General features: G+C 46.2%; 1 protein-coding gene across 3 annotated transcripts in view; it reads right to left on the bottom strand.

The window, feature by feature from the left end:
- NRP2 (neuropilin 2) overlaps positions 1-27395 on the bottom strand; it is a 252609-nt gene that overhangs the window by 60397 nt on the left and 164817 nt on the right. For all 3 annotated transcript variants that reach the window (XM_081913721.1, XM_081913722.1, XM_081913720.1), the window contains exons 13-14: positions 10698-10957; positions 7186-7282 (exon numbers count right to left, since the gene is read on the bottom strand). In XM_081913721.1, the coding sequence (XP_081769847.1) occupies positions 7186-7282; positions 10698-10957 (357 nt within the window). The remainder of the gene's footprint in view (positions 1-7185; positions 7283-10697; positions 10958-27395) is intronic.

Here is a 27395-nt window from a genome sequence, read left to right as displayed (position 1 = left end):
GTCGCGTGCCACTCCAGTTGCTTCTTTTTTTGTAGTCCTGAGAGTGGGGGGAGATGCGCAGAACAGTTCTGCCTATGGTATTATTTCATATCCTGAATGATTCATCAGAAGAACCAGCTTCGCAGTCAAACACTTGAGCTCAGTCCCCCCCCCCCCCAAGAAGCTGCTCTCAAAACCCTACTTTGGAGACAAGCATCCCTGTGGGGCAAACAGGAGCTACAGGGAGGTGGGTGCAGGATTAAATCAGGAAGACAACGTGAGGGAGAGGATTAAATTATTGCTCCTCAGCTGCTGCAACCCCAATCTGAAACCTCTCTGGCTGCTTTTGCATTTTAAAAAAAGCTGCACTTCACAGATTTCCCGCCGCATCTCGTTTGATCCTCAGACAGGTTCGCATTTTACACAGCAGACAAAATTTGCAACTCGTATGCCAGTGCAACCTCAGTTTCTTTCTATGGGATGGATGACCTGCCTAGATCATGAAATAGCCATTGTGTGTTCAGTGGAATCCTAACACAATTAATTTTCCAGGCAAGGGTACAGAGATATCTAAGAACACATGTCTGTGGTTTACTGTATTTGGTCTATAAAGTGTTAAAAGGTAAAGGTAAAGGGACCCCTGACCATTAGGTCCAGTCGTGGCCAACTCTGGGGTTGCGGCGATCATCTCACTTTATTGGCCGAGGGAGCCGGTGTACAGCTTCTGGGTCATGTGGCCAGCATGACTAAGCCGCTTCTGGTGAACCAGAGCAGCGCACGGAAACGCCGTTTACCTTCCCACCGGAGTGGTACCTATTTATCTACTTGGACTTTGATGTGCTTTTGAACTGCTAGGTTGGCAGGAGCAGGGACCGAGCAACGGGAGCGCACCCCGTTGCGAGGATTCGAACCACCAACCTTCTGATCGGCAAGTCCTAGGCTCTGTGGTTTAACCCACAGAGCCACCCGCGTCCCTCTATAAAGTGTAGAACTGCACTAAAGCATTTTGTTTCTTGTTTAATTTCCAACAGTGAGCACGTATATGGGCCAAGCTTGCCTGGAAACTGAATGCTCTTTCTTTTTTCTTTTCTTTCTTTTTTTAAAAAAACAAGTATACTTGCTTTCCCCTCCACAAATGGCTTACCTATGTAAAAGCAAGCAAAAAAATCAGCAATGGCCCAATGATTAAATGCAAGCCCAGAGATTAAAGAATAGCCCCAGAAGTATGTTGCTTCGTCTTTGTGAAGTAAGACAGGCTGGGAGGTGCTCTTTGTGTTATTTACTCATGGGGAGAGCTGAAATCACCCATGTTACATGCCCTTACTCTGAACACGGGGGGATTCAGACGCATGGCAAAGAAACAGAACTGAGTCAACTCTTCTAATAACCAAGCAGCATTAGACAGAACAGCCAGCCGCAGACAAGACTGTGAATACGTAAAGCTCTTTAATCAACTCCAGAATTCTAATTCAAGGTATTTTATTAAATGATTCAAGATAAAGGTGTAAGAGATATCAGAAACCGTACAAAAGAAAATAAGCAGTAATTTTCCAACTAATTTTCCCTCTAATACAGTCCCTAAATTAGTGCACTGATGTTATGTGCGGTCAGGTGGAGCTGAATTGAGCGAGGTGAGTTCTCTCGGGCAGCAGAAACACACTCAAACCAACCCGGTTTTCATGTTGTGTGTTAGAAAAGTGATGATTCCTGGGTCAACCACCTAGTCCAAAGCGGGCATGGAGGTATGGAATGCCCCCATGTAGACTGGAACCCATGGAGATGGGTGCTTAGCACCAGCCCTTCACAGAAATCAGGGAAGGAGGGATTTAAATTGGGGAAGAACTCCTTTTGGGTTCTTGCTAGATGGGTTTAACTAAACGGGAAAACATCCCATTCAAGTAAAATGCAGGGCCTATACAGGCGTAGGCAAACTTGGCCATCCCGATGTTTCTGGCCTACAACTCCCATGATCCCTAGCTAACAGGACCAGTGGTCAGGGATGATGGGAATTGTAGTCTCAAAAAACATCTGGAGGGCCAAGTTTGCCTATGCCTGGCTTATAAGCACCTAAATTATTGTTATTGAGAACCAGGTGGAGGGCCTTCTCAGTAGTGGTGCCCACCCTGTGGAATGCTCTCCCATCAGATGTTAAGGAGATGAGTAATTATGTAACATTTAGGAAACATCTGAAGGCAGCCCTGTATAGGAAAGTTTTTTAAGGTTTATTGTTTTACTATGAAAAGCGGCTAACAATCTCCTTTCCCTTCCTCCCCCACAACAAACATTCTGTGAGGTGAGTGAGGCTGAGAGACTTCAGAGAAGTGCGACCAGCCCAAGGTCACCCAGCAGCTGCATGTGGAGGAGCGGGGAAGCGAACCCGGTTCACCAGATTACGAGTCCACTGCTCTTAACCACTACATCACACTGGTTCTCTCGATATATGCCGGAAGGTGCCCAGAATGTCTGGGGCAAACCAGTCAGATGGGCGGGGTACAAATAAATCATCATCATCATCATCACCCTATGTTTTGACTGGTAGACGATGGGTTTTCTTAAAGAAACAGAGTTTTGGACCTTTGGTTTTCATTACATATGGCAACTAGTTGCAATTATTTGGTGAAGAAAAGGTATTGTTCATGTGCTCCACAACATTCATAGTTAGTTCTTGGGAAATTATGGAAGCAGATCCCAAGGTGAAGCCTTGAAGAGCTGTGGTTCATAGCAACACTGGGAGCTGTCCTATAGCAGATCAGACTATTTGTCCATCTAGCCTAGTACTGTCTACTCTGACTGACAGCATCAGCAAGGGTCTTGCCCAGCACTCCCTACGTGATCCTTCTAACAGGAGATGCCAGGAACTGAACCTGGGACCTTGTGAAACATATGCTATGCTACCAAGTTATTTCAGGAATAATAATAGCACCTCTGTCCATTAGAAATGTATGTGTGTGTTTGTGTAGCTGCTTTTCTACCAAATATGACACCCCTAATAATATATGCAGGGACGCGGGTGGCGCTGTGGGTTAAACCACAGACCCTAGGACTTGCTGATCAGAAGGTCAGTCGTTCGAATCCCCGCGACGGAGTGAGCTCCCGTTGCTTAGTCCCTGTTCCTGCCAACCTAGCAGTTTGAAAGCATGTCAAAGTGCAAGTAGATAAATAGGTACCACTCTGGCAGGAAGGTAGATAGCTTTTCCTTGCGCTGCTCTAGTTCGCCAGAAGCGGCTTAGTCATGCTGGCCACATGACCCGGAAGCTGTACGCCGGCTCCCTCGGCCAATAAAGCAAGATGAGCGCCGCAACCCCAGAGTCGTCCACGACTGGACCTGATGGTCAGGGATCCATTTACCTTTACCTTACTCCTTGGCCTTTTCTTCTCCGAAAGCTATGTAGTAGTAGTAGTAGTAGTAGTAGTAGTAGTAATAGCAACAGCAAGAACTATCAGGGGTCCTTTTACCTTTTTAATAATATATGCACTGGGTATTTGTTTTGTACATTTCATATTTTCTCCTTTGGAAATACTGTAAAATTGTGGGGTGATCTTATTCATCGTGTTGTGGTGGGGCAGTGGAGAGATTAAAACTATTTGTCAAATGCAGACACATAATATTTTAACATATGGAGCATTTAACAAATTAAAGATCCACAGTAGCCAGCGGAGTTCAAAGAGCCAAAATCTAAAACCTAGCCTGGCAGCCGCTTTTCCTAGACGAGCAAAAGCTGAGTTACTGTGATGGAATTATCTTGCTACGCTTTGGAAATGTGCTGGAAGGGAAGGGCCCATTTGCACAGTTTATAACTTCCACTGGAGAGGAACTGCTCTGCCTTTCAGTCTGGCTCATTGACTTGCTAACACTCTGCAGGTCTTGGGTGTGAAGCAATTCCTCTGAGGTCAGTGGGAAGAATGCCACCGCTTATGGTAATTAGACAGGTACAAAGTATAGCAGTGGCAATTCTCCTAGACTTAAAAGAGGAGCCAACCTCCTTCCATGGACTCCTGGAAGCAGCAGAGAAAGGACTGCTGCTGCAATGTTAAAATCCATAGCAATGGGTATTGCGTGGCAAGTCCCCTCCCCCATGTGAAATGAAGACACTGGACACATTATTTAAGGTTAATGGGCATAAAAAGGCCACAACTTTATTGATTACAGAAATGAAAGGTATTGGCCTTAGGCATTGGCTCCTATCGACTACCCGGCATGGAGACCACAAGCCGTGGGAGTCCTGTTGAAGTACGCCAACTAGGATCCCACGGGTGTCACCCTTATCTCCCTATGTTTCGGACAAGGCAACGCCCCCCGGAGTCCTCTACCGGACTACCCTTTTCATTGGGAGAAGGTGATGGCGCTTCCTTCCCCCCATTCATTTGCATAACAATTAACCCCTGCCAATGCCTAACCGCCAATACCGCGGAAGTTGTGACGTTTGCTACGAGGTAGGCGAAAAAACCAAAAGGCTAGAAGTGCGCCAAATTGGAAAAATTCCTACCAGGCCCCTTGCGGCGACCAACCAAAGTCCATAGCAAGGTCATAGCTAGCTAAGCCTAAAGGGTGGGTGGGATGGGAAATCCGCTCAGCTGGAAAGGGGAAAGAGGGCGGTCCCTGGGCGTGCCTGGCCTTAAATAGGCTAGGCCCCGCCTCCCCGGCCCGCTGATTGGCGGGCAGGGTCGAAGACACGCCCGGGGATTCCCTGTTCACGCGGGGGCAAAAGGCCAGCCCTCACATGCGTGGGGTTAGCCCGCAACCCCCTCTCCTCCCAGGTCGGAAGTGGTTGAATTGGTTAACTGAGGCCGGTGTGTTGCAGTGAACAGAGCACCAGACTTTGCTGAGAGATACCCAGGTCAAAATCCTCCCTCATTGCTGACCTTCCCTGGTGGACCTTGAACTGGTCCCCATTGCTCAGTCTAGCATTCACCACAGAGCTGTTGCAAGGATATAATTGGCACAATCACAAGCATGTCACCCTAAGCTGCTTGGGGGAAGCGAGAGAACACAAAAGCAACATTTAAATAAAAAGCTACAGCTACTGATCATCTCCATATACACAAGGAACTGCAGACGAACAAGGCAGGCTGACGGCAAAGGAGAAGGAACGTTTTTGCGACAACATTTTAATTCATTTGTGAGGTATTCAATTTCAAATAAAATCACTGCTTGATGCTTGCAATAAAAGTGTCCAGTCTGGCTGCTGTCCCAGCTCGGAGACTGATAAATTCCAGTCCAGTGCAGGAAACTGTTTTGTTATTATTAATAATGCTCGAAGACGTCCTCACTGGTTATTCCTATTAATTAAAGGCTGGGGGTGGTTTGATCAGCCTTTCTGAGCATGTAATGCTAACTGACAGCTGTTTTCCTCTCTCAAGTGCTTTTCCTTTCGTATGTTTTTCCTTGGAGTCCCCCTACCTATTCCTCTGGCCATCGCCTGCCGTCACAGAGACTCACGGTGTTCTCTCAATGAGTTGATAGCAAAACCATCAATATCTGCTCCCTGGGCACTCCTGACTTCCTTCGGGAAGGAACGGACAAGCTAAGCAAATTCCTGAAACTTACCACAATGGAGGCCAGGGGTTCTGTCTGCTTAGCAACTTCAAAAACCAACTGCCAACAAGGAAGGCTGCTTTGTGGTCTATTCCCCACCGCTGCATTACAGTACTTCCCACATATTAACTATTCAGTTGCTATTTGCTACGGGAAAAGCTATTCCCATTTATTCTATGCCACCGCTGTCTTCTACTTACTGATGCAATGGAAGCCAGTGATATGTATCTTGCACGCAAAGTGGGCTTCTGCGTTTGAAACCAGGACCAAAGAGATATTGGGGGGGGGGGGGTAGATAAGGTGTGCCACTGCTACCTCTGCCCACCCTGGTTAGACTTCTGGTTTTCTGTTTATGGGCTGCATCAGATCGCCAGGGGGGTGGGGACTGCATGAGACTGAACACCATATGTAAATAAGAAGAGAAGTCAAAAGCCCCCCTACATATAAAGTAAAGGGACCCCTGACCATGAGGTCCAATTGTGACCGACTCTGGGGGTTGCGGCGCTCATCTCGCTTTATTGGCCGAGGGAGCCGGCGTACAGCTTCCAGGTCATGTGGCCAGCATGACTTAGCCGCTTCTGGAGAACCAGAGCACTGCATGGAAATGCCGTTTACCTTCCCACTGGTGTGGTACCTATTTATCTACTTGCACTTTGATGTGCTTTCAAACTGCTAGGTTGGCAGGAGCAGGGACTGAGCAACGGGAGCTCACCCCGTCGCGGGGATTCGAACCGCCAACCTTCTGATCGGCAAGTCCTAGGCTCTGTGGTTTACCCCACAGCGCCACCCGCGTCCCTTTCCTTACATATAGACAAGGCTTATATGTGCAACTTTCCCCGCCACTAGCCTCATGTGGAATGCTCAGCCATGAAATCTCCTCACCAAAAGTGGTTTCTACCCCCAATATGCCATTTGTGTGAATGAACAGTTTTTGCACAGGTAGTGGCAATGTTGGTCGGAACCCAGACTCCTGTTTTTGCACTCCGGAAGCCAGAATTGCCAGTTTTGGTTGAGAGAGTGAATTGTGGGTTATCGCTATCGTGGCCTGCAATGGTATTTACTGGGGGAGAGGAACAGGAACAGGAACAGCTAACTGCTTCTTTGCGTGAACCAGCTGCCCGCAGGAACACCACTTGGAATTTCTTTGTTAAAAGAAATTTTGCAACTCAGTAATTATTATTTTTTTTAATTGGCACCAAAAAAAGCAAGCATTTGCATCAGCGTTGTGGCTGTTATTTGAAGCGAGAAGCTTGCCGTGCAGATCTCTCCATACTTCCACCAAACACTCCAGCTGGCATTTGCCATAACAGAGAACAGTGCGCATCCGTGGTCAATCTGTACATATACAAATGGTTTGGCATGTGCAGCAGTCACCAAAATAGCCTCCACACAACAGCTGTTTTGCTTTGTATGAAGTGGATCTATGACATAGAGCACCCACAAGAATATAACCCAACAACAGAAGTGCCATGACCTGTAGGCTTAATGGTTGCATGCACCATCGCCCATCACTTGGCGCCAGCCATGCTGGTTATGCGCAACAAGACATGCCATTGCAAGAGCCTCAGTACAGATGGTTGCCTTTTAAACTTGCCTAGCCTCTGGCACACAAATGAGTTTTTTTGCTTCCTCCTATCAAACCGCTATAGATGCGATGCTTGTTGACTTACCCATACAGTTCTCCAAGGAGGTATCAGTGCCTATCCGGACATCATCGATGGCAATCTCACCCGAATGTCCTTTGCTTATAATTCCCTCGAACACAATCTAGGAGTGAATTCAAACAGAACAGTGATTGTTATGCTTCCAGTCCAAACAACTGTTGAATCCTTTTTTTTTTTTTAGGATATAAGGTAAAATATACTGAAGTTTGTGAAGTTTTTGCCTTTATTTAGCCAGCTTCCAAGTGACAATGGAAGTTGCGCCACTTTATACAATATTTTCTGCAAAAAACCCACAACTTATTCTGCCTTCACTCCCAAAACAGCCACAGTCGAAAAGGGGAAAGCAGTTTAGTTGCTCAGGTGTCTTAAGATGCACTCCCAGTTACTTCTGGATATGACCTGCAAATGTCTGAGAAGCACACTCAACAGTTACTAGGTGTCTACAACATGCTTAGTCATCATCTCTTTCCCTTTCTTACCCTCACAACACTTATAGAGGACATAATGTATAATGACTGAAAATTCCACGTTGCATCTTTCCTCCGATACACAAGCAGCCCCACTTGTTGATTTTGCACCAAAGAGCTGGCCAAATGCACGGGAACCTTGAATATAAGCTTGGTAAGATGACGCAGTCATGAAATTAAAAGACGCCTGCTTCTTGGGAGAAAAGCAATGACAAACCTAGACAGCATCTTAAAAAGACATCACCTTGCCAACAAAGGTCCATATAGTAAAAGCTATGGTTTTCCCAGTAGTGATGTATGAAAGTGAGAGCTGGACCATAAAGAAGGCTGATCACCAAAGAATTGATGCTTTTGAATTATGGTGTTGGAGGAGACTCTTGAGAGTCCCATGGACTGCAAGAAGATCAAACCGATCCATTCTGAAGGAAATCAGCCCTGAGTGCTCACTGGAAGGACAGATCCTGAAGCTGAGGCTCCAATACTTTGGCCACCTCATAAGAAGAGAAGACTCCCTGGAGAAGACCCTGATGTTGGGAAAGATGGAGGGCACAAGGAGAAGGGGACGACAGAGGACAAGATGGTTGGACTGTGTCCTCGAAGCTACAAACATGAGTCTGACCAAACTGTGGGAGGCAGTGGAAGACAGGAGTGCCTGGCGTGCTCTGGTCCATGTGGTCAAGAAGAGTCGGACACAACTAAACGACTAAACAACAAGAAGATGACGCCAGATTATTCTGATTTATTTTTGCCTTTGGGTTCCATCTTGCCTTGCCTTTCCTCTTCTGTCTCGGTACCTCTCCCAACCAAGTCACTTGGGAATGCAACAATGGTAGTCCTAGGGCTGAATTCTGTTTCGTTTTGGGCAGTGGCAGGAGGCATTGGCTACATAAGTGATAAGAGAAGCTTGCTCCTACTGGGAAGCCTGGCATGGCCTGCTTTGTTACTCAGCTGTAGCTTTCATTTCCTCGAGATCCAGAATAATGCACTGAGGACCACCTGGTCCTGCACATTCCCCACTTATGGACTTCATGGATGGAACTTTGGCAAACAAGCATGAGCCTCAAGGGCAGACAGTGGCCAAATCAGACCTAGAATGTCTTGCCTGGGGCCAGGGCCATCTCTTAGCAATTCTCATTGACTACTAAGAAGCAGAGCTGTTTGAACTCCATGCTAGGTAAAGGTAAAGGGACCCCTGACCATTAGATCCAGTTGTGACAGACTCTGGGGTTGCGGCGCTCATCTCGCTTTATTGGCCTAGGGAGCCGGCGTACAGCTTCCGGGTCATGTGGCCAGCATGACTAAGCCGCTTCTGGCGAACCAGAGCAGCGCACGGAAACGCCGTTTACCTTCCCGCTGGAGCGGTACCTATTTATCTACTTGCACTTTGACGTGCTTTCAAACTGCTAGGTTGGCAGGAGCTGGGACCAAGCAACGGGAGCTCGCCCCGTCGTGGGGATTCGGACCGCCGACCTTCTGATCGGCAAGTCCTAGGCTCTGTGGTTTAACCACAGCGCCACCCGCGTCCCACAGTGCCACCCATGCTGCACAAATCCAAATTGTGGTACTGTATGTGGAAATGCAAACTCGGCATGAAGCGGGGGTGGGGGGGTAGAGTGAAACAAAATTAATTCCATGCCCCGGCTAAATTATGCAACTCACTGCAATGTATGCAAATGCGCTTGTCAGGTTTAATTTCCATGCTTTATTCTCAAGCTGATAATTGGCGTTTTTACGGGATTTTCTGGCAAGTAGCAGTGCGAGGAACAGAAAGACAATCTGGGTAAACGGGAGGCAGTAAGGGAAAGGGGTGAGGATAACATGTGTGAAGCAGTGTGGTACAGGCAGACAACCGTGGTGGACACAGTAGGTCTGACCCATGGATGATCCAGATACGTCTGATGTTTCCTCAGCTCAGATCCACTGTTCAGACTTAAACTGTTTATAACTATTCTGTTCCCAGGAAACCCTGGAAATTGTAGTTCTCTGAAGGTGGTGCTAGAGATCTCTAGCAGATGATTCAAAGCATCCTCATAAACCATAAATTCTAGGAATCTCTGGAAGGGAGAACCATGATTGTTAAAGTAGTACTGTATTTTTTGCTCTATAAGACTCACTTTTTCCCTCCCAAAAAGTAAAGGGAAATGTGTGTGCGTCTTATGGAGTGAATACAGGTTGCACAGCTATCCCAGAAGCCAGAGGGATTGCTGCTTTCACTGCGCAGTGATACCTCTTGCTGTTCTGGCTTCTGAGATTCAGCATATTATTTTTTCTTGTTTTCCTTCTCCAAAAACTGGGTGCGTCTTATGGTCCGGTGCGTCTTATAGAGCGAAAAATGCGGTATATGAAACAGATTTAAATAGAAAGGGCCACAAATATTTCAATCATCCTAAGCAGATTTTCTTAAGAAATGTTCAAATCAGCTCTGGAACTCAATTTCCGTGTGGGATTTTGAATATAAGAAGCAGAGACAGTGTTTTAGTTTTCTTTCCTAAATTATTTATTTGTACTCGGCTTCTGCTGTCATATAAGGCGTCTGAGCAGTAGAACCTCATTTCGCACAACCCTACGCCCCAAATCGAGGAAGTGCTAATTGCTTCCATCCTTCCTCCCTCCAAAACAGCTCTCCCCCCTCTTTAAAAAACAACAGCCCTCAAAACAGCATAGACAAGCTCTTACACAGCCCTTTTCCTATCTGCACGATGCATCTGTGCTTATCCCTCATGAGTTTTCCAGTTCCCTGACAGAACTACCTGATAATCATCTAAGAGAAAATGGGTGGGGGGAAAATATTTGCAGAGGAGAGATTTTAGGAACATAAAAGGCAACCGTATGAACAAAGACCTAAATCTATGTATAAAATAGGCAAATTCTGAATAACAAATACAGTGTCATTTAGTTACTATAGCAACATGGAAAAACACAATGAAGAAGAAAAGGCCCTGCTCAACAATGTTCTCTAATGATGAATGAAATGGGTTCTGTTGAAGTGCATGAAATGAGAGCACAGCAGAAATACCCACTTGAATCTTGAACCAAAATCTCCAAGCTCACCTGATATGCCATATCGTAGCTGGGCAGAAGGATCCGACCTTCTCGCCACTCGTCCCCTTGGTCTTCCCGGATGATCCACAGTGGCTTGATCTCATGTGTGGCTTCCCGACGCACCTGAAGCATCGCTCCGAGGCCGGATACCTGGTATCGGAACATCATGCACACGGCACTCCTGGGCAAGAAGACCCTGGGGCTGATGAGACGGGCGTGTTGCTTTTCTCTCCTTGCGCTGCTCTGCAGTCGCAAATAATTCTTGCCATCTGTTGAAGGAGGAGGTTGATAATAAACTACCTAAACCAAAGCGGTAACAAGCTTACCGTGTTCCCTTTGATAACAGGAGCAATCTCTACGGTTCACAACTCCTCCCATTGTGGACCTCTTTTCTTTCATTTTTTTGGGGAGGTTTTTTTTTTTTTTAAAAAAAAAATCAATTTTAAAAGCAAACAAACTATTGACTGATTGTCCTCACCTTCTGTTCCGTACACCAATACAGTGGTACCTTGGTTTGCATACATTGGTGTTATCTACTGAAGTTCTCACCCTGGGCCAGCAGGGGGATACTGTAGATAGTTATGCAAATGAAGGATTGAAAGTGAGGTTCAGTGATTGGATAGTTTTTATGCAAATGAAGGATCAAAGTGACGTTCAGTGATCAGATAGTTTTAGAAAGTTGCTACAGTAACATGGTACTGGAGCTCTATATAAACAGGCTGAGCCCTTCAGTTCAGTTCTGTTCTGGCCTTTGAATAAACAAGAGCTGTTTGAAGAATCGCTGTGTCGTCTGATATGTTCACCCACAATTTAACAGTTTTGGATTACAAACATGTCAAACACGGAAGTGTGTGTCCTGTTTTGCAACCTATTTTTTGGATTACAACCTATTATTATTATTATTACGAACAATTTTTTTTGGGAGGCCCCATTGGCGAAAGCGCGCATTGGGTTACAACCTGTTTTGGTTTACAAATGGACTTCTGGAACGGATTATGGTTGTAAACCAAGCTACCACTGTATTCACTTATTCAAGACCTGTTCCTAACTTTGCACGTAGCCCCTTACAAAGATGTCTTTAAAAGCCCCACATCTATCCTTGTCCAGATATTGCAAACCACAGCAAAGTCAGTAGCGCATCGAGGAGAGCATATTAACCACAGCTTACAAAAATAACGCCACTAAGAGCAGCCCACTTATCACTGGGGAAGGAAGGAGGAGCAGGCTGCAAACGAGGTACAACACAGAAAGCCCACAAAGCAGGAAAGAAAGAAGCCATCGCTCATTATGAGACAAAATATGGAGGATTTCACGGTTGACATGAACCAGAAGAGACACAGGAGCATAAAAAGGGAGGTAGTCTCAGCATACTTGGACCAAATAGCTAGCACACTGCAAAAACAAGGTCAGAGCGAAACATGCTACTTCAGCACATTGTCATTTGCTCCTTGAAGCCAGGGACTCGCCTCCTATTTTGTTGTCCTGCTCGATTCCTATCAAGGTGTGTCGCCTACAGTTACAATGCAGACTCCTATTGTACCTAAGATCCTATCTATGGGGTGATCTAAAGGAGGAAAGAGTACCTGCAGCAGCTGTGCAAAAGAGGAGATTTTAACAGGATACATTTGTCATGCAAAAGGGACGTGGGTGGCGCTGTGGGTTAAACCATAGAGCCTAGGACTTGCCGATCAGAAGGTCGGCGGTTCGAATCCCCGCGACGGGGTGAGCTCCCGTTGTTCGGTCCCTGCTCCTGCCAACCTAGCAGTTCAAAAGCACGTCAAAGTGTAAGTAGATAAATAGGTACCGCTCCGGCAGGAAGGTAAACGGCGTTTCCGTGCGCTGCTCTGGTTCGCCAGAAGCTGCTTCGTCATGCTGGCCACATGACCCGGAAGCTGTCTGCGGACAAACGCCGGCTCCCTCAGCCTATAGAGTGAGATGAGCACCACAACCTCAGAGTCGGCCACGACTGGACCTAATGGTCAGGGGTCCCTTTACCTTTTTATTTGTCATGCAGGGATTCAAAAAGCTATACCTTTTAACATTCCCTCTTCTAAACAACCATTAAAAGTCCACAAACCCTATTCTCCTTTGTAACAGCAGTGTGGCATTGTAACACACTGTCTCCAGCTCCTGCACTCAACACGGCACACTAATGTTTGAGGGAAGATGCAAAATATTAATGCAAAATTGGTTTCTAACCTTCTTGACCAGCAGCAAAACTCCTTTGGGCTTTCCTGCATCTTCCAGCACCAAAGGAGTTGGCAATATCTGAGAGCTGGAAGCCAAATCCTACAAACCTACCTACACCTCTGTTAAAGCAAAGGATTAGGTAAAGGGTAAAGGGACCCCTGACCATTAGATCCAGTCGTGACCGACTCTGGGGTTGCGGCGCTCATCTCGCTTTATTGGCCGAGGGAGCCAGCGTACAGCTTCCGGGTCATGTTGCCAGCATGACTAAGCCACTTCTGGCGAACCAGAGCAGCGCACGGAAACACCGTTTACCTTCCCGCCAGAGCGGTACCTATTTATCTACTTGCACTTTGACGTGCTTTCAAACTGCTAGGTTCTACTTGCACTTTGACGTGCCTTCAAACTGCTAGGTTGGCAGGAGCAGGGACCGAGCAATGGGAGCTCACCCCATCACGGGGATTCGAACCGCCGACCTTCTGATCAGCAAGTCCTAGGCTCTGTGGTTTAACCCACAGCACCACCCACGTCCCTCAAAAAGCAAAGGATTACTTACATTGTAATAGGTCCATCCAAGGCTCCTATATCTTTAACAGCTGTGCAACAAGCAGAAATTCGGTTTCCGAAGCTTTCTCCATCACTCCATTTGCACATGCGGAAAAGTTCACCTGCTCACTTTCTGCTTATTGCACAGATATTAAAGACATGGTAACTTTGGGAGGGAAACAGATTCTGCATGCGATTCTACATGCTGGAACTGACTGAAAGAAAAATCCTTAGACAGAGCAAGTAGATATACATAGGATCAGGCTGTAAAAAAACGCCAGTCTTCAATTTTTGAAAACAGCAGTGTTTTGAGAAAATATGGCCTCCAGAAAATATGGCACAGAATATGTCATCATAATTAATGGAAGAAAATGAGATATGTGTGCCACACAAATTATGATGCATATGTTGGGCTTAATTTATTTAAGTCTATTAATTACGTATTTACTATTTATAACTCTCTAACCTGGTACATTAAATTATTATCAGATATATGGTAAAAAGAACCCTTCAAAATGGTCGCCAATACTTTGCGTGGAGGACTTTGTGCAAAGGGTCCCATATCTTGCAATAAAATCGCATCTCAATGCGATTCAAATGTTTCTTGTCTTCCCTCTCTCTTAATATTCAAAAGACAATGGGCCACTAAATAATAATAATAATAAATAACAAATTTTATTTATACCCCGCCCTCCCCAGCCGAAGCTGAGCTCAGGGCGGCTAACAACAATCAAAATAATCCAACATTCTAAAAACCTTTCATTATAAAAATTAATGAAAATCAAATTGATGGCAACCATTAAGCAAAATTCTGTGCAGATTGCCAGAGGAGGGGGTCAGGCTGCGCCCTGGCCAAAGGCCTGGTGGAACAGCTCTGTCTTGCAGGCCCTGCGGAAAGATGTCAAGTCCCGCAGTGCCCTAGTCTCTTGTGACAGAGCGTTCCACCAGATCGGGGCCAAGACCAAAAAAGCCCTGGCTCTGGTTGAGGCCAGCCTAACCTCTCTGTGGCCTGGGACCTCCAAGATGTTTTTATTTGCAGACCGTAAGTTCCTCTGTGGGACATACCAGGAGAGGCAGTCCCATAGGTACGAGGGTCCCAGGTTGTATAGGGCTTTAAAGGTTAAAACCAGCACCTTAAACCTGATCCTGTACTCTACCGGGAGCCAGTGCAGCTGGTATAGTACCGGATGAATGTGATCTCGCAACGAAGACCCCATAAGGAGTCTCGCCGCGGCATTCTGCACCCGCTGGAGTTTCTGGGTCAGTCTCAAGGGCAGTCCCACGTAGAGCGAGTTACAAAAATTCTGCTTCTATTCCCCCAAGATTGGCATCTTGCATCTCAAGGGCTTAAATTATTTTCTGTATTTTCCCTCCTACCTCCTGTTGCTTATACAGTGGTACCTCGGGTTACAGATGCTTTAGGTTACATACGCTTCAGGTTACAGACTCCGCTAACCCAGAAATTGTACCTCGGGTTAAGAACTTTGCTTCAGGATGAGAAATCGTGCTCTGGCAGCAGCAGGAGGCCCCATTAGCTAAAGGGGTGCTTCAGGTTAATAACAGACCTCCAGAACGAATTAAGTTCTTAAGCAGAGGTACCACTGTACTTCACACCATTCTGAATGACCTCAACTTGTTTTTGTAATAATTTGTAATAATTTAATTTAAAAATTTGAGAATCAAACATACTAAAACATAGTTGGTAACTTGCATATGACTTTCGGTTTGAACCCAACCTGTTGGTTAATGTAATAATAATAATAATAATAATAATAATAATAATAATAATAATAAATTGTACCCCACCCATCTGATTGGGTTGCCCCATCCACTCTGGGCAGCTTCCAGCATATATAAACACATAACAAAACATTAAACCTTAAAAAGCTTCCCTATACAGGGCTGCCTGCAGATGTCTCCTAAATGTTATCTCCTTGACATCTGATGGGAGGGCATTCCACAGGGTGGGCACCACTACTAAGGCGGCCGTCATAAATGTCTTGCCTGTGGGTTATGAATCCTTTTTGTTTGTTTTATATCTTGCACAAGCCAGTATAGGGAGAGACTAGTCTCAAGAATATCCACTGGGTGTACGGAAAGGCGGCAGATTACATTGACTGAGACAGATCAGTAAGGAGAACGTCTATTTCACCAGCAGCCAGAAACATGGAAGTCGGCTGATTAAGACACCGAAAAGCTTAAGGCAAAAGATTGACATAATTAGGACAAGTGAAAGTGCTGTAATCGGCAGGGGAAAATTGACTCTGTAATCATGACATTGGTGGTGGTGGTGCTCATATTTATTCTGCCTCAAATTTGCTCCGCTTACGAGTCAGAAGCTGATCCCGACCCCTTGCCAACATTGCAAGAACGAGGAAGGCGAGCTGGGAGGAGGGGACCTCTCCCTGCCACTTGTGGTCTCCCCCCAACCCACTCCCATCACCAGCAGCAAATACTTTGCAATCAGAGCCTGGCTGACAATTTCACTGATGACACACGAGGGAGAATGAAGCTCATCATCTTTCCCTTTCTCTATCTCCCCACTTCTTCATATTGCAGATGACTGGCCACCCCGAAGCATAAACAGCGTGGCGAAGGCGTTGCCATCTTTGATCTAAGTAAAGGTGATTCAATCAGGTGAAGCAGGGGTTCAGGGCAAAACAGGGCTGTTTTTAGGTAAAACAACTCTGCCCCCTCTAGTAGCCATGGCCAGTTGGCCATCGTTTCTCCACAGCGTCCCTTAAAAAAATAAGTAGGCAGAGGCATGGTAACATGGGAGGTGTGTATTGCTGAACTTCTACCCAAAAGATAGCAACCCAAGGTGAGGCGATTTGAGGAAGCACGTCTAGGTGGTGGACCGACTGAAAGTAATTTGAATTTGACTTGTCAACGTTTGAAATAGGAATAGCAGCTGATCGTGCAGTTGAGCCTGGGGCAGCAGAGACTCTTTGCATTACTGAAACTGCTATTACAATTAAAAGGAGTGTGTGTCCCCCTCAATTGTTGACCTTGTATACACACTGGACACAATCTAGGTGTGCTTAAGCAAGTTTGAAAAGCAATGACAAACCTAGACATGTAGAGACATCACCTTGCCAACAAAGGTCCATATAGTAAAAGCTATGGTTTTCCCAGTAGTGATGTATGGAAGTGAGAGCTGGACCATAATGGAGGCTGATCATCGAAGAATGGATGCCTTTGAATTATGGTGCTGGAGGAGACTCTTGAGAGTCCCATGGACTGCAAGAAGATCAAACCTATCCATTCTTAAGGAAATCAGCCCTGTGTGCTCACTGGAAGAACAGATCCTGAAGCTGAGACTCCAATACTTTGGCCACCTCACCTTCTCTCATGAGAAGAGAAGACTCCCTGGAAAAGACCCTGATGTTGGGAAAGATGGAGGGCACAAGGAGAAAGGGACGACAGAGGACGAGATGGTTGGACAGTGTTCTCGAAGCTACTACCATGAGTTTGACCAAACTGCAGGAGGCAGCGGAAGACAGGAGTGCCTGGTGTGCTCTGGTCCATGGGGTCGTGAAGAGTCGGAGACAACTAAATGACTAAACAACAACAACAACAAGCAAGTTCAAATCAATTGGACAACTAACTAACTTGGTGTTGGGATGGAGTTGTCACATCTTGAACTATCTTTGGTCGTAAAGAAGAAGAATTGTGCTTCTTTTCAGGGCTGCCAAGTGGCTAGTGTTCAACGCTTGGTCTTAAATGCGATGCCTCTGCTAAGCAGGCAAATAAACACTGACCTTATATTATTATTATTATTATTATTATTATTATTATTATTTAAATTTCATCTGAAGATCACAGGGTGGCTTACAGCATAAAAACAAAAAATGCATAATATTTAAATGAATTGACTATATGCTACAGAACCATGACCAGATTCAGAGACATTTTTGTTTTAATGTCCCACTATGCTGAGAGCTGGACAGTAAAGAAGGCTGGTCGCCAAAGAATTGATGCTTTTGAATTCTGGTGCTGGAGGAGACCCTTGAGAGTCCCATGGACTGCAAGAAGATCAAACCTCTCCATTCTTAAGGAAATCAGCCCTGAGTGCTCACTGGAAGAACAGATCCTGAAGCTGAGACTCCAATACTTGGGCCACCTCACCTTCTCTCATGAGAAGAGAAGACTCCCTGGAAAAGACCCTGATGTTGGGAAAGATGGAGGGCACAAGGAGAAGGGGACGACAGAGGACGAGATGGTTGGACAGTGTTCTCAAAGCTACCAGCATGAGTTTGACCAAACTGCGGGAGGCAGTGGAAGACAGGAGTGCCTGGCGTGCTCTGGTCCATGGGGTCACGAAGAGTCGGACATGACTAAACAACTAAACAACAACAATGCTGAGTGAGACTTGTTTGACTCCTTCAAGCCATCCTTCATATGCTTGTCATGCATTCTAAAGGCTATGGTGTCTTTTGATAACTTCGTTTTTTTATTATATTATTTTCACTCCAACTCATCTGCAGGTGAATTTCAGACAACAAATTTTCTTAACGAGATGGACTTTATTTCTTTTTGCGGTTGATGCTTAGTAAGATGGAACTAAGAGGAACCGCATTAACGTGTTCAATGCCTGGTACTCATGTTGTCAACAATCTAGATCTTCAGCAAGGCAAACCGGAAGCCACAAAGTGGGAACTAAAAATAATAATTGTTAAGTTGTTAAGACATTTGAATCCAAATAATCACCATATGATGAGATGTTAAGTCACCCAAACACGGTTAAGTCATCCAAATACGCAACGTACTTCAGCTGGGGTTGAATTCATATCCAGAAGAAGCTGATTCTATGTACCCTTACCTAGTTCAATAAGCTGGATAGCTCATGGTAGATTTTGACTTGACTCAAGCTATTTTTCATAATTCCCTGCCTTCAAAAGTGAGTGACGTCTAGGCTGATGAGAGCTCAGATACCAAGAAGTACATTTTTCAAAGGCTCTTAGGCACTTATCTTCCAATGAAATTAATAGGTGTCAGACACTCGAGTGTCACTCTGGCATCAAAAAATTCTACATCCACGCAACTAGTATCATAATGTAGCCCTCTTCATTAAAAACATGTAATCAAAGTGTCACTGGATTTAGAGGAGCCGTATCAAGGGAATCAAATGAAATTTGTCAAGACTCTCCACCACTTCTGAATTTCCTGCCAGTATGACCAATAGGAGGGAAACACTTCCAGGAGATTAGAGCAGCTGTGCAATAGTGGAACAGGAGACCATCCCCCAAAGCGTTTCTCTGTAGAAGCTATGTGCTACAGAGAAATTGTATTATGCTTGTCTACTATGCCCACAGATCGTGAAGCTGAGGCTCCAATACTTTGGCCACCTCATGAGAAGAGAAGACTCCCTGGAAAAGGCCCTCATGTTGGGAAAGATGAAGGGCACAAGGAGAAGGGGACGACAGAGGACGAGATGGTTGGATAGTGTTCTTGAAGCTACCAGCATGACTTTGACCAAACTGCGGGAGGCAGTGGAAGACAGGAGTGCCTGGCGTGCTCTGGTCCATGGGGTCGCAAAGAGTTGGACACGACTAAACGACTAAACAACAACAACACTATGCCCACTGACCGTATCTACAGTCATACCTCATGTTGCATCTGCTTCATGTTGCGTCTTTCTGCGTTACGTCCTACAGCAACCTGGAAGTACCGGAACAGATTACTTCCGGGTTTCGCCGCTCGCACATGCGCGGAAGCACTAAATCGCGCCACACGCCTGTGCAGACACAGCGCTTCGAGTTGTGGCCATTTCACGTTACGGACGGGCCTCTGGAATGGATCCCGTCTGTAACACGAGATACCACTGTATCTTGTCTCTGGCCTTGCTAAACACTCAAACATTGGGTGTTAACATTTGCACAGTGCCTAAAAAGTCCATGGGTGGTACCCAACATTTTCTCCAACTCTCTTCTGCAGCCCACTGCACCTCCCCATAACCCCCTCCAGAGGGTTGGGGGTCCTTTGGAGAAGATTGGGGGGCAGGACAGGGTGGGAGAGGAAACAAAGTGCTGTTGCATCAGTGGAACACCACTAGTGCTCCTTTGGCTACAACCCCATAGGTCAAACTGCACAGTCATTTCCCAGATTGTGTGGGTTAACATCTATTTAGGGCCTATGCAGGACCTGTGAGAATGCAAGGTGGATATCCTTCAAACCCAGAAGTAGTGAAACACACTAAAGGAATGCACAGAATTCTGCTACTCGGTCACATGTAGCCTATGGGACACATTTGCCCAACTTAAAAAGGCTTTCTCAAGTAGAAATAAACATGGACAACACAGGGGTGGTTTTGCCTTTTGCCATATGTAGCATCCCAAGGGTAAAGATGCCTTTAATCCCCATTGATCTCCCTGTTATATTACCTAACACAACTGAGCGTACTGATCACAGTACGGATAAAAGGAAAATGGAAAAAGGGTGAGGACACAGCAAACTGGCCATCTCCTGATGGAACTGAGGCATGAGGAGTCAGGGAAGAGCCCCTTGATAAATGATTATGAGGGTAAAGCTCCAACAAAGGTCCTTGCCAACAAAGGTCCATATAGTAAAAGCTATGGTTTTCCCAGTAGTGATGTATGGAAGTGAGAGCTGGAACATAAAGAAGGCTGATCGCCGAAGAATTGATGCTTTTGAATTCTGGTGCTGGAGGAGACTCTTGAGAGTCCCATGGACTGCAAGAAGATCAAACCTCTCCATTCTGAAGGAAATCAGCCCTGAGTGCTCACTGGAAGGACAGATCGTGAAGCTGAGGCTCCAAGACTTTGGCCACCTCATGAGAAGAGAAGACTCCCTGGAAAAGACCCTGATGTTGGGAAAGATGGAGGGCACAAGGAGAAGGGGACGACAGAGGACAAGATGGTGGGACAGTGGTCTCGAAGCTACCAACATGAGTTTGCTCAAACTACAGGAGGCAGTGGAAGACAGGAGTGCCTGGCGTGCTCTGGTCCATGGGGTCATGAAGAGGGGGACACGACTAAACAACAAAAACAAAGCTCCAACGATGCTTGGGTTGTACACTGAAAACCATTGGTCAATAGTGTCTTAGGCCATCACCCGCTTCAGGTTAAAGTTCAGCAGATCAAAGAACTTTTGACCACTTTGCCCAAGATGCTTTGACCACTTTGCCCAATTCTTTGGTCAAGCAGATCCCAGGTCAACTCTTGCATGGAGCCATCAGGAGTGCATATTAGGCTCCTCCTGTATTGAATTTTTTAGCAGGCTCTGCTGAAGGCTCAGACACCTTTCAATTTGGGTGTTGCTTTCTATGTGTACCAGAGGAGTAGGAAATGCCATCTGAATACACTCTTGACTCATTCGGATTGCAAAATGTTGCAATGAGACAAAGATGCCTGGGCAGAGCATCAGCTGTGGAAGCAAGAACAAGTTGTAGCTTGCTTTTTATTGAATTTTTTTTGCAACGAAAGGAAAATAAAGCAAAAACATTGACCGCTGACATTAGCCATAAGAACGTTCTATCAATCCTAATTCAAACATAGTGATATAGGCAGCCCATATGTCCAAATAGGCATCTAAAGAAGATTAATGATTATAAACCATATGTTGAAACCTAGAAATGGCACATGAGATCCGCAGTAGTGGAGGGTGGGTGATTGTCCCTTCAGCTTTGCAGTGCAAGTCTCTTTTATTTTAAGATAGAATATCAGCCTTCCTAAGGAATGATTAAAACAAAAATAATAAAAAACCAAGCAGCAATCTTATGGTTACCTTGAGTACAAAACTGCTTTGCCAAGCAAGACACAAATTTTGAAATGCTATGCTATGCTATGTTTTTTCTTAAATCCACTATCTTCGTTTCCTTGCTCCGAAGCTTTAAAAGCTATCTGCAATTCAATGAAGATTAGTCAAGCCAGACTGTTAGCTTCCTGCAGCAGAGTCCAACGTTCTGTAGAGTGCTTAGCAAAACTTATTTAATTCTCACGTTGTCACAACAAATGGTATCACCTATGCACATACACATAGCCACAGATACAGATGTTTTAGAGTTAAAATGGTATCTGATGAACCCTTGGTCGAAAATTAACCACTTAACCTTTTGGAGGAAAATGAACTCATTGCGAATTGCTGCGAAAAACAGTCCAGCATTATTTCACAATTTCTGAGATCTACACGTTCATTACTTGATGGCTGCACCATTAAGCAACTTATGTGAATGCAGATAGAATACCGCAAAAAGAACTTTGGTATCACTAGACACAAAACTGCTCAGTAGATCATTTCGTACATCCAGCTGCCAGCCATCATATGTAGAGCAATTCAGCATGGAGAAAGTAGATAAAAGGTAAAGGGACCCCCGAACATTAGGTCCAGTCGTGACCGACTTTGGGGTTGCGGCGCTCATCTCGCTTTATTGGCCGAGGGAGCCAGTGTACAGCTTCCGGGTCATGTGGCCAGCATGACTAAGCCGCTTCTGGCGAACCAGAGCAGCGCACGGAAACACCATTTACCTTCCCACCAGAGCAGTACCTATTTATCTACTTGCACTTTGATGTGTTTTCAAGCTGCTAGGTTGACAGGAGCAGGGACTGAGCAACGGGAGCTCACCACATGGTGGGGATTCGAACCGCCGACCTTCTGATCGGCAAGTCCTAGGCTCTGTGGTTTAACCCACAGCGCCACCCATCACCCTTACTATACACTCACACTGTACCTGAATTTCAAAGCTCCATTCCTAGAGCAGTCAGATGAGACAAGGCCAAGCATGTGGGATATAGAATATTTGGAACTGGGGAGACACCTGTGGCATTAAGGAAGGGAAAAAGGGGGCGAAAGAATATCTAAGGGCAGCCACAGAGATTGCAACTAACCTTAAATACAGATGTAAACCTATCACAAACAGATATCATATGGTCACAAAAAAAGAGAGACATGATGTGTTTCTTTCTCCCCTAAAATGATTGATTTTGACTTTTGGGGCATCCCAAATGCTTTGATGGGCAGACGCTTATTCTTTGGGGAAGACAAGGGGAATCTGTACACAGCTGCGGATCTGGTTCACCGTGCTTCTGAGCTTCAGAATATACTTTGGAGAGGTGAGTACAGAACAGGCAGCAGGTATTACCTGCTCTCGTGTAATTTTAAGTATTAAATTGGTGGGTCTCTCGAATGACTGGAGGAATCTAATGAAAGCCTTGTGGCCAAATAAACAAGACCAGCCGCAGAGCTAATTGCCAAAGCAGCTTGCCTCAACCAAGCCATTCCAGTAATTCATATTTTTTTGACACAGCAAACGGAAAGATAGTGATCGGCACCAAAGGTAAGGAGGTACCTGAATTGAGGGGATGTGGGAGATTATTACTTTTTAAAAAAACCTACCTGACACCTAACCTTTTGAAGAAAGCATTTTTGCAGCAAGTTTCTGATCAATACCTCTGGGATCAGTAGCACATTTTAGCCCTCGGCTGACTCTTTGGTTTTAAAAGGTATCTGTTCTTAGTAAAGGGATAGCAAAAGCTTCCACTGAACTGGCACCCAGTGTTCAAAAGGGTGATCCTAGGAACTGAGGGCAAACCAGTCTCAGATTTTCTGCCTGATTCATACGGAGATTGATGGGAGCATCCGGACCAGGGGTCAGCAACCTTTTTCATCGGGGGCCGGTCCACTGTCCCTCACACCTTGTGGGGGGCCGGACTATATTTTGAAAAATATAAATACCCTGCAAGCTGGTCCCGCAGCTGCCTCCGGAGCCGGGGGGAGGAACGCACTGTGCACGCGCTCAGGAGTGCATCTTGGTGCCGCCTGTTCACCAGCATTGTTCACGAGCAGCAGCCACTCCATTGACCCGTCCCCACGGAGCTTCCAGGCGGCATGCACCATGTCCGTTCAAGGCCAGGTTAGCGGACAGGCGGCACACAGATCACCCTCCAGCTGCACCACCAGCAGCAGCACCGAGCCGGGCATCAGCAGGCGTGCCAAGCTCCGGCTGAAGCCCCGCACACGCCCATCACGATGCCCATGGCGCAGCCCAGACCTGCTGCCCGCCCGCCGGACTCTCCTTCCATAGCCGCACCGGCTTTACCTCAGTGCGCGGGTGGCGAGTCTTCAGATTGGCTGCAGGAGCTTCCTGCAGCCAATCGGAAGTTGCGTCAGCGTCGCCGCCCGCCCAGAAGCATCTGCAGCTTTGGATTGGCTGCAGGAGCTTCCTGCAGCCAATCCGAAGCTGTGCAGCGTCGCGGAAGTCTGTCCCCGCGCAGCAAGGCGTTTGCTGCTTCTTTTCAAAGAAACGCTGTGCCGTGCTGGTTTAGATCAGCGAGGACTGACCGAGTGGGTGGTAGGGTTAGTAGTCTGGATTTACGAGCTTGCTGGGCCGCATCTGGTCCCCGGGCCGTAGTTTGCCAACCCCTGATCTGGACAAAGCACTTTCTAAAAGATATAGTAGATCGACGGGCTGACCCTTATGAAATATGAGTGGCTGGAGTTTAGCTCGTACAACATAACGGAAGTGTTTGATCGGTGGGCCCAGTGTCTGTTCTGGCCAGGTAAAGTCTTTGGGGGGGCATTTTTACACAGGACTCTAAAGCTGTTTTTGAACTGCTGCTCCACAATTTACACACATTTTTTAATTGTTCGGACAGAAGGGGGAAGAAGTGTACCCTCCAGCCGATGCTAATATTACAGAGAGAAGGTCCAAGGATCCACCGTTCCTCAACTCCTTCCTCTGATCTTCAAAATGAGGACAACAGATCCATAACTCATGGCTTCTGGCTGAAATCCCTGAATGGTTTTAATGATCTTACAAAACAATAAATACACAACAAGGCCAACTGAAGCTGGTGCTTTAAAAGTTATACCTTTTCTGTCTGTGTGGCATCCTTCTTAACCTGCAGTAGCCTTCCTTGGATAAAGATGGATCAGTCATCAATAAATGTGATATTTATACCAGGTGGGCATCTTGCCTCACAGGGAAAACCTTCTCAGTTCAGTTACCTGTTAATTTACTTGCCAAGTCATCACCATTTTATTTTCTAAATAAAAATCCATCTATCAGGCAAATCAATGAAGACTTACAGCACTGCAAGTCGGCACAAAATCAAGCCCTTAATCTAATTTAGGGGAGCCAGTAAGATGATCAGGCCCATCGCTTCAATCACTTTTAATTAAGCTTGCTTTCTCTGAACAGCAACTGCAGCTCCCACTACGTTTAGCTGTGGTCCTTCTGTTACCATAACTTATTTCAATACCTGAAAGATCAGGCTAACATCCCTTGTTGTGTGATGTTTACACTAAATGCAAGCTGTCCTCCCTCTGCGAGGTGCTGATCACCTGGAAGAGGTTATGTTCCCAAAAACTAGAAGGCATGGAAGAACATGGCCAGGACACACTAAAAAAGCCATTGGTCCCATATAGCTACGGAGAGCTCTGTGCCTAGTATTTTTTTTACTGTCGTCCCCGGTTGTAAAACATCTAATTACCTAATGCAGAGGAAGAACTTCAGCTCTGCAATGTACTTTACAGTAATGGCTAGGAATGGGAGCCAGAAAGTCCTTGGCTCAAATATTGATTCAGCCATGAACTAGATGGCATTAGGCAAGACACTCTCTCCCTACGCCCTTACCAAACTCCTTGCACCCCATGCTGTGCAATGCAACTTGAAGATAAGATCTACCTTATAAAATTATTATAAACAATATTGCAATGATGCATACAAACCCCTCTGAACCCCTCTAAGTACGCTATAAATGCCAATTCTAATAATACCGATAGTTCTTGCTGTTGCTATTACTACTACTACTACATAGCTATGGGAGAAGAAAAGGCCAAGGAGTAAATGGACCCTTGACCATCAGGAGAAAGTAGATAAAAGGTAAAGGGACCCCCGACCATTAGGTCCAGTCATGACCGACTCTGGGGTTGCGGCGCTCATCTTGCTTTATTGGCCGAGGGAGCTGGCGTACAGCTTCCTGGTCATGTGGCCAGCATGACTAAGCCGCTTCTGGCGAACTAGAGCAGGGCACGGAAAAGCCATTTACCTTCCTGCCAAGGTAAATGTATTGCTCTGTTTTCCTTTGGAGTTGGACCATGTCAGTGAGGCTGAGAAGGTGGTCTGGTCATCTGGGAAGCCCAGGACCTCTATACACTCCGCCCAGGCTTGTGCCCCAGGGAGGTCACTTGGTTGCTGCTAACACAGCGGTTTGACTTCACCCCTGAAGGCCCACTCCATTGCCTCTCGAGGCAGACAGATGCCAACACCAACATAGCAAGCTGGCACATCCATCTAACTCGGTACTGTTGCCACAGATTGGCAGCAGCAACCCAGCATTCCTGTCCTGCCCTACTTGAAAATTCCAAGGATTGAACCCAAGGCCATACAAAGCCTGTTCTACCACTGAAACTAATCCCCCAAATGATGATACTAATAATACCACTACTGTACCACTCTTTGAGGTCACACTCCATTTCCCACAAAATTCTGCCTAACTACTACCGTATTTTTCGCCCTATAGGACGCACTGTTCCCTAAAGCGCACCTAGTTTTTTTTGGGGGGGGGAAATAAAGGGGAAAAATTATTTTCCCCCCAGGCGCGGGGCTGGGGCGGGGGAGGCTCGAGCTTCCTCCAACCCCAGCCCCCAAACAGGCAGCTCTCTGCAAGCCGTGGGAGCCCAGCGCTGGCTCCCGCTGCTTGCTGAGAGGTCCACAAAGCCTGGATGCGCTGAGCTCAGTGCGCGCAGGCTTCTGCATGCAGGCAACTCTCCACAAGCAGCGGGAGCGCTCCTTCAGTGAAAGCCTGCATTCGCCCCATAGGACGCACACACACTTCCCCTTCATTTTTGGAGGGGAAAAAGTGCGTCCTATAGGGCGAAAAATACGGTAAATGGTTATACAATCTAACTCCCAATATCCTCCTTGATTTACTTCTGCTTCTTCTCCTTCTCCTTCTCCTTCTGTTTATTGAATTTATATACCACATAGAGGTCTTCTACTTCACAAGGACAATTGTGGACTTTGAGAGACCAACTTCGATTTCACTAGGCAGTCTTTCATTACAACTAAGAGTGGAATCTGTTTGCCTACGGAAAGCATGTGAAAATCCATAGGGAGAAAATGTTTGCAATCCCTCCTGGTGGCGTGAGGACTGAAGGTTGCATATTCCATTGCCTTGGATAACAGCTGGAGCTCTGATAGGGTGTTGGGGGTGGGAGGGAGACGGGGGTGGGGTGGGGGCGGATATGAATGTATGAATGACCTGCCTGGCTCCCTTTTCACCAACAGGGGTCCCAGAATTTGTAACAGGAGCTTTCAGGAGGATGGCATGGAGATAATCTGTGAAGCTGGAGGTACAAGGAACGGGGGGCTAAAAAAGGAAACATGAAGCCGCCTGAAAGACTATCTTGGAAAAAATGGAATGGAAGCAGCGTGTGTCTCGAGGAGTCATCCCCAATGTCAAAGGAGAGCTGGAGATGGGCACGTACGCATGAAATGGAAACCAAAGGACATAGGTAGGCTGAAAGCTCCCTTCTATAGACTTCGACCAGTAAATGACAATTGCGGCACAATTTTTCCCTTCTCCATCTCTCCACACCTCATCTGCATTTGGTATGACCTGCCAACTCTCCCTTTTATTTCTTTTAAATCAGATACTTGTTTTGTATCGCTGGCTGTGAAGAATCCAGAGCGCTGTCTGAGTGCCTCTTAGAAGCGGACCATGTGCCTACAGAGTTTGTTGTTGTTGTTTTTGTTTAGTCGTTTAGTCGTGTCCGACTCTTCGTGACCCCCTGGACCAGAGCACGCCAGGCACTCCTGTCTTCCACTGCCTCCCGCAGTTTGGTCAAACTCATGCTGTTAGCTTCGAGAACACTGTCCAACCATCTCGTCCTCTGTCGTCCCCTTCTCCTTGTGCCCTCCATCTTTCCCAACACCAGGGTCTTTTCTAGGGAGTCTTCTCTTCTCATGAGGTGGCCAAAGTATAGGAGCCTCAGCTTCAGGATCTGTCCTTC

Source organism: Podarcis melisellensis (assembly GCF_964234715.1).
Source record: "Podarcis melisellensis genome assembly, chromosome: 1".
Lineage (NCBI taxonomy): Eukaryota > Metazoa > Chordata > Lepidosauria > Squamata > Lacertidae > Podarcis > Podarcis melisellensis.
The sequence above is the reverse complement of the archived record's forward strand: the minus strand, read 5'-3'. Positions and strand labels throughout refer to the sequence as shown.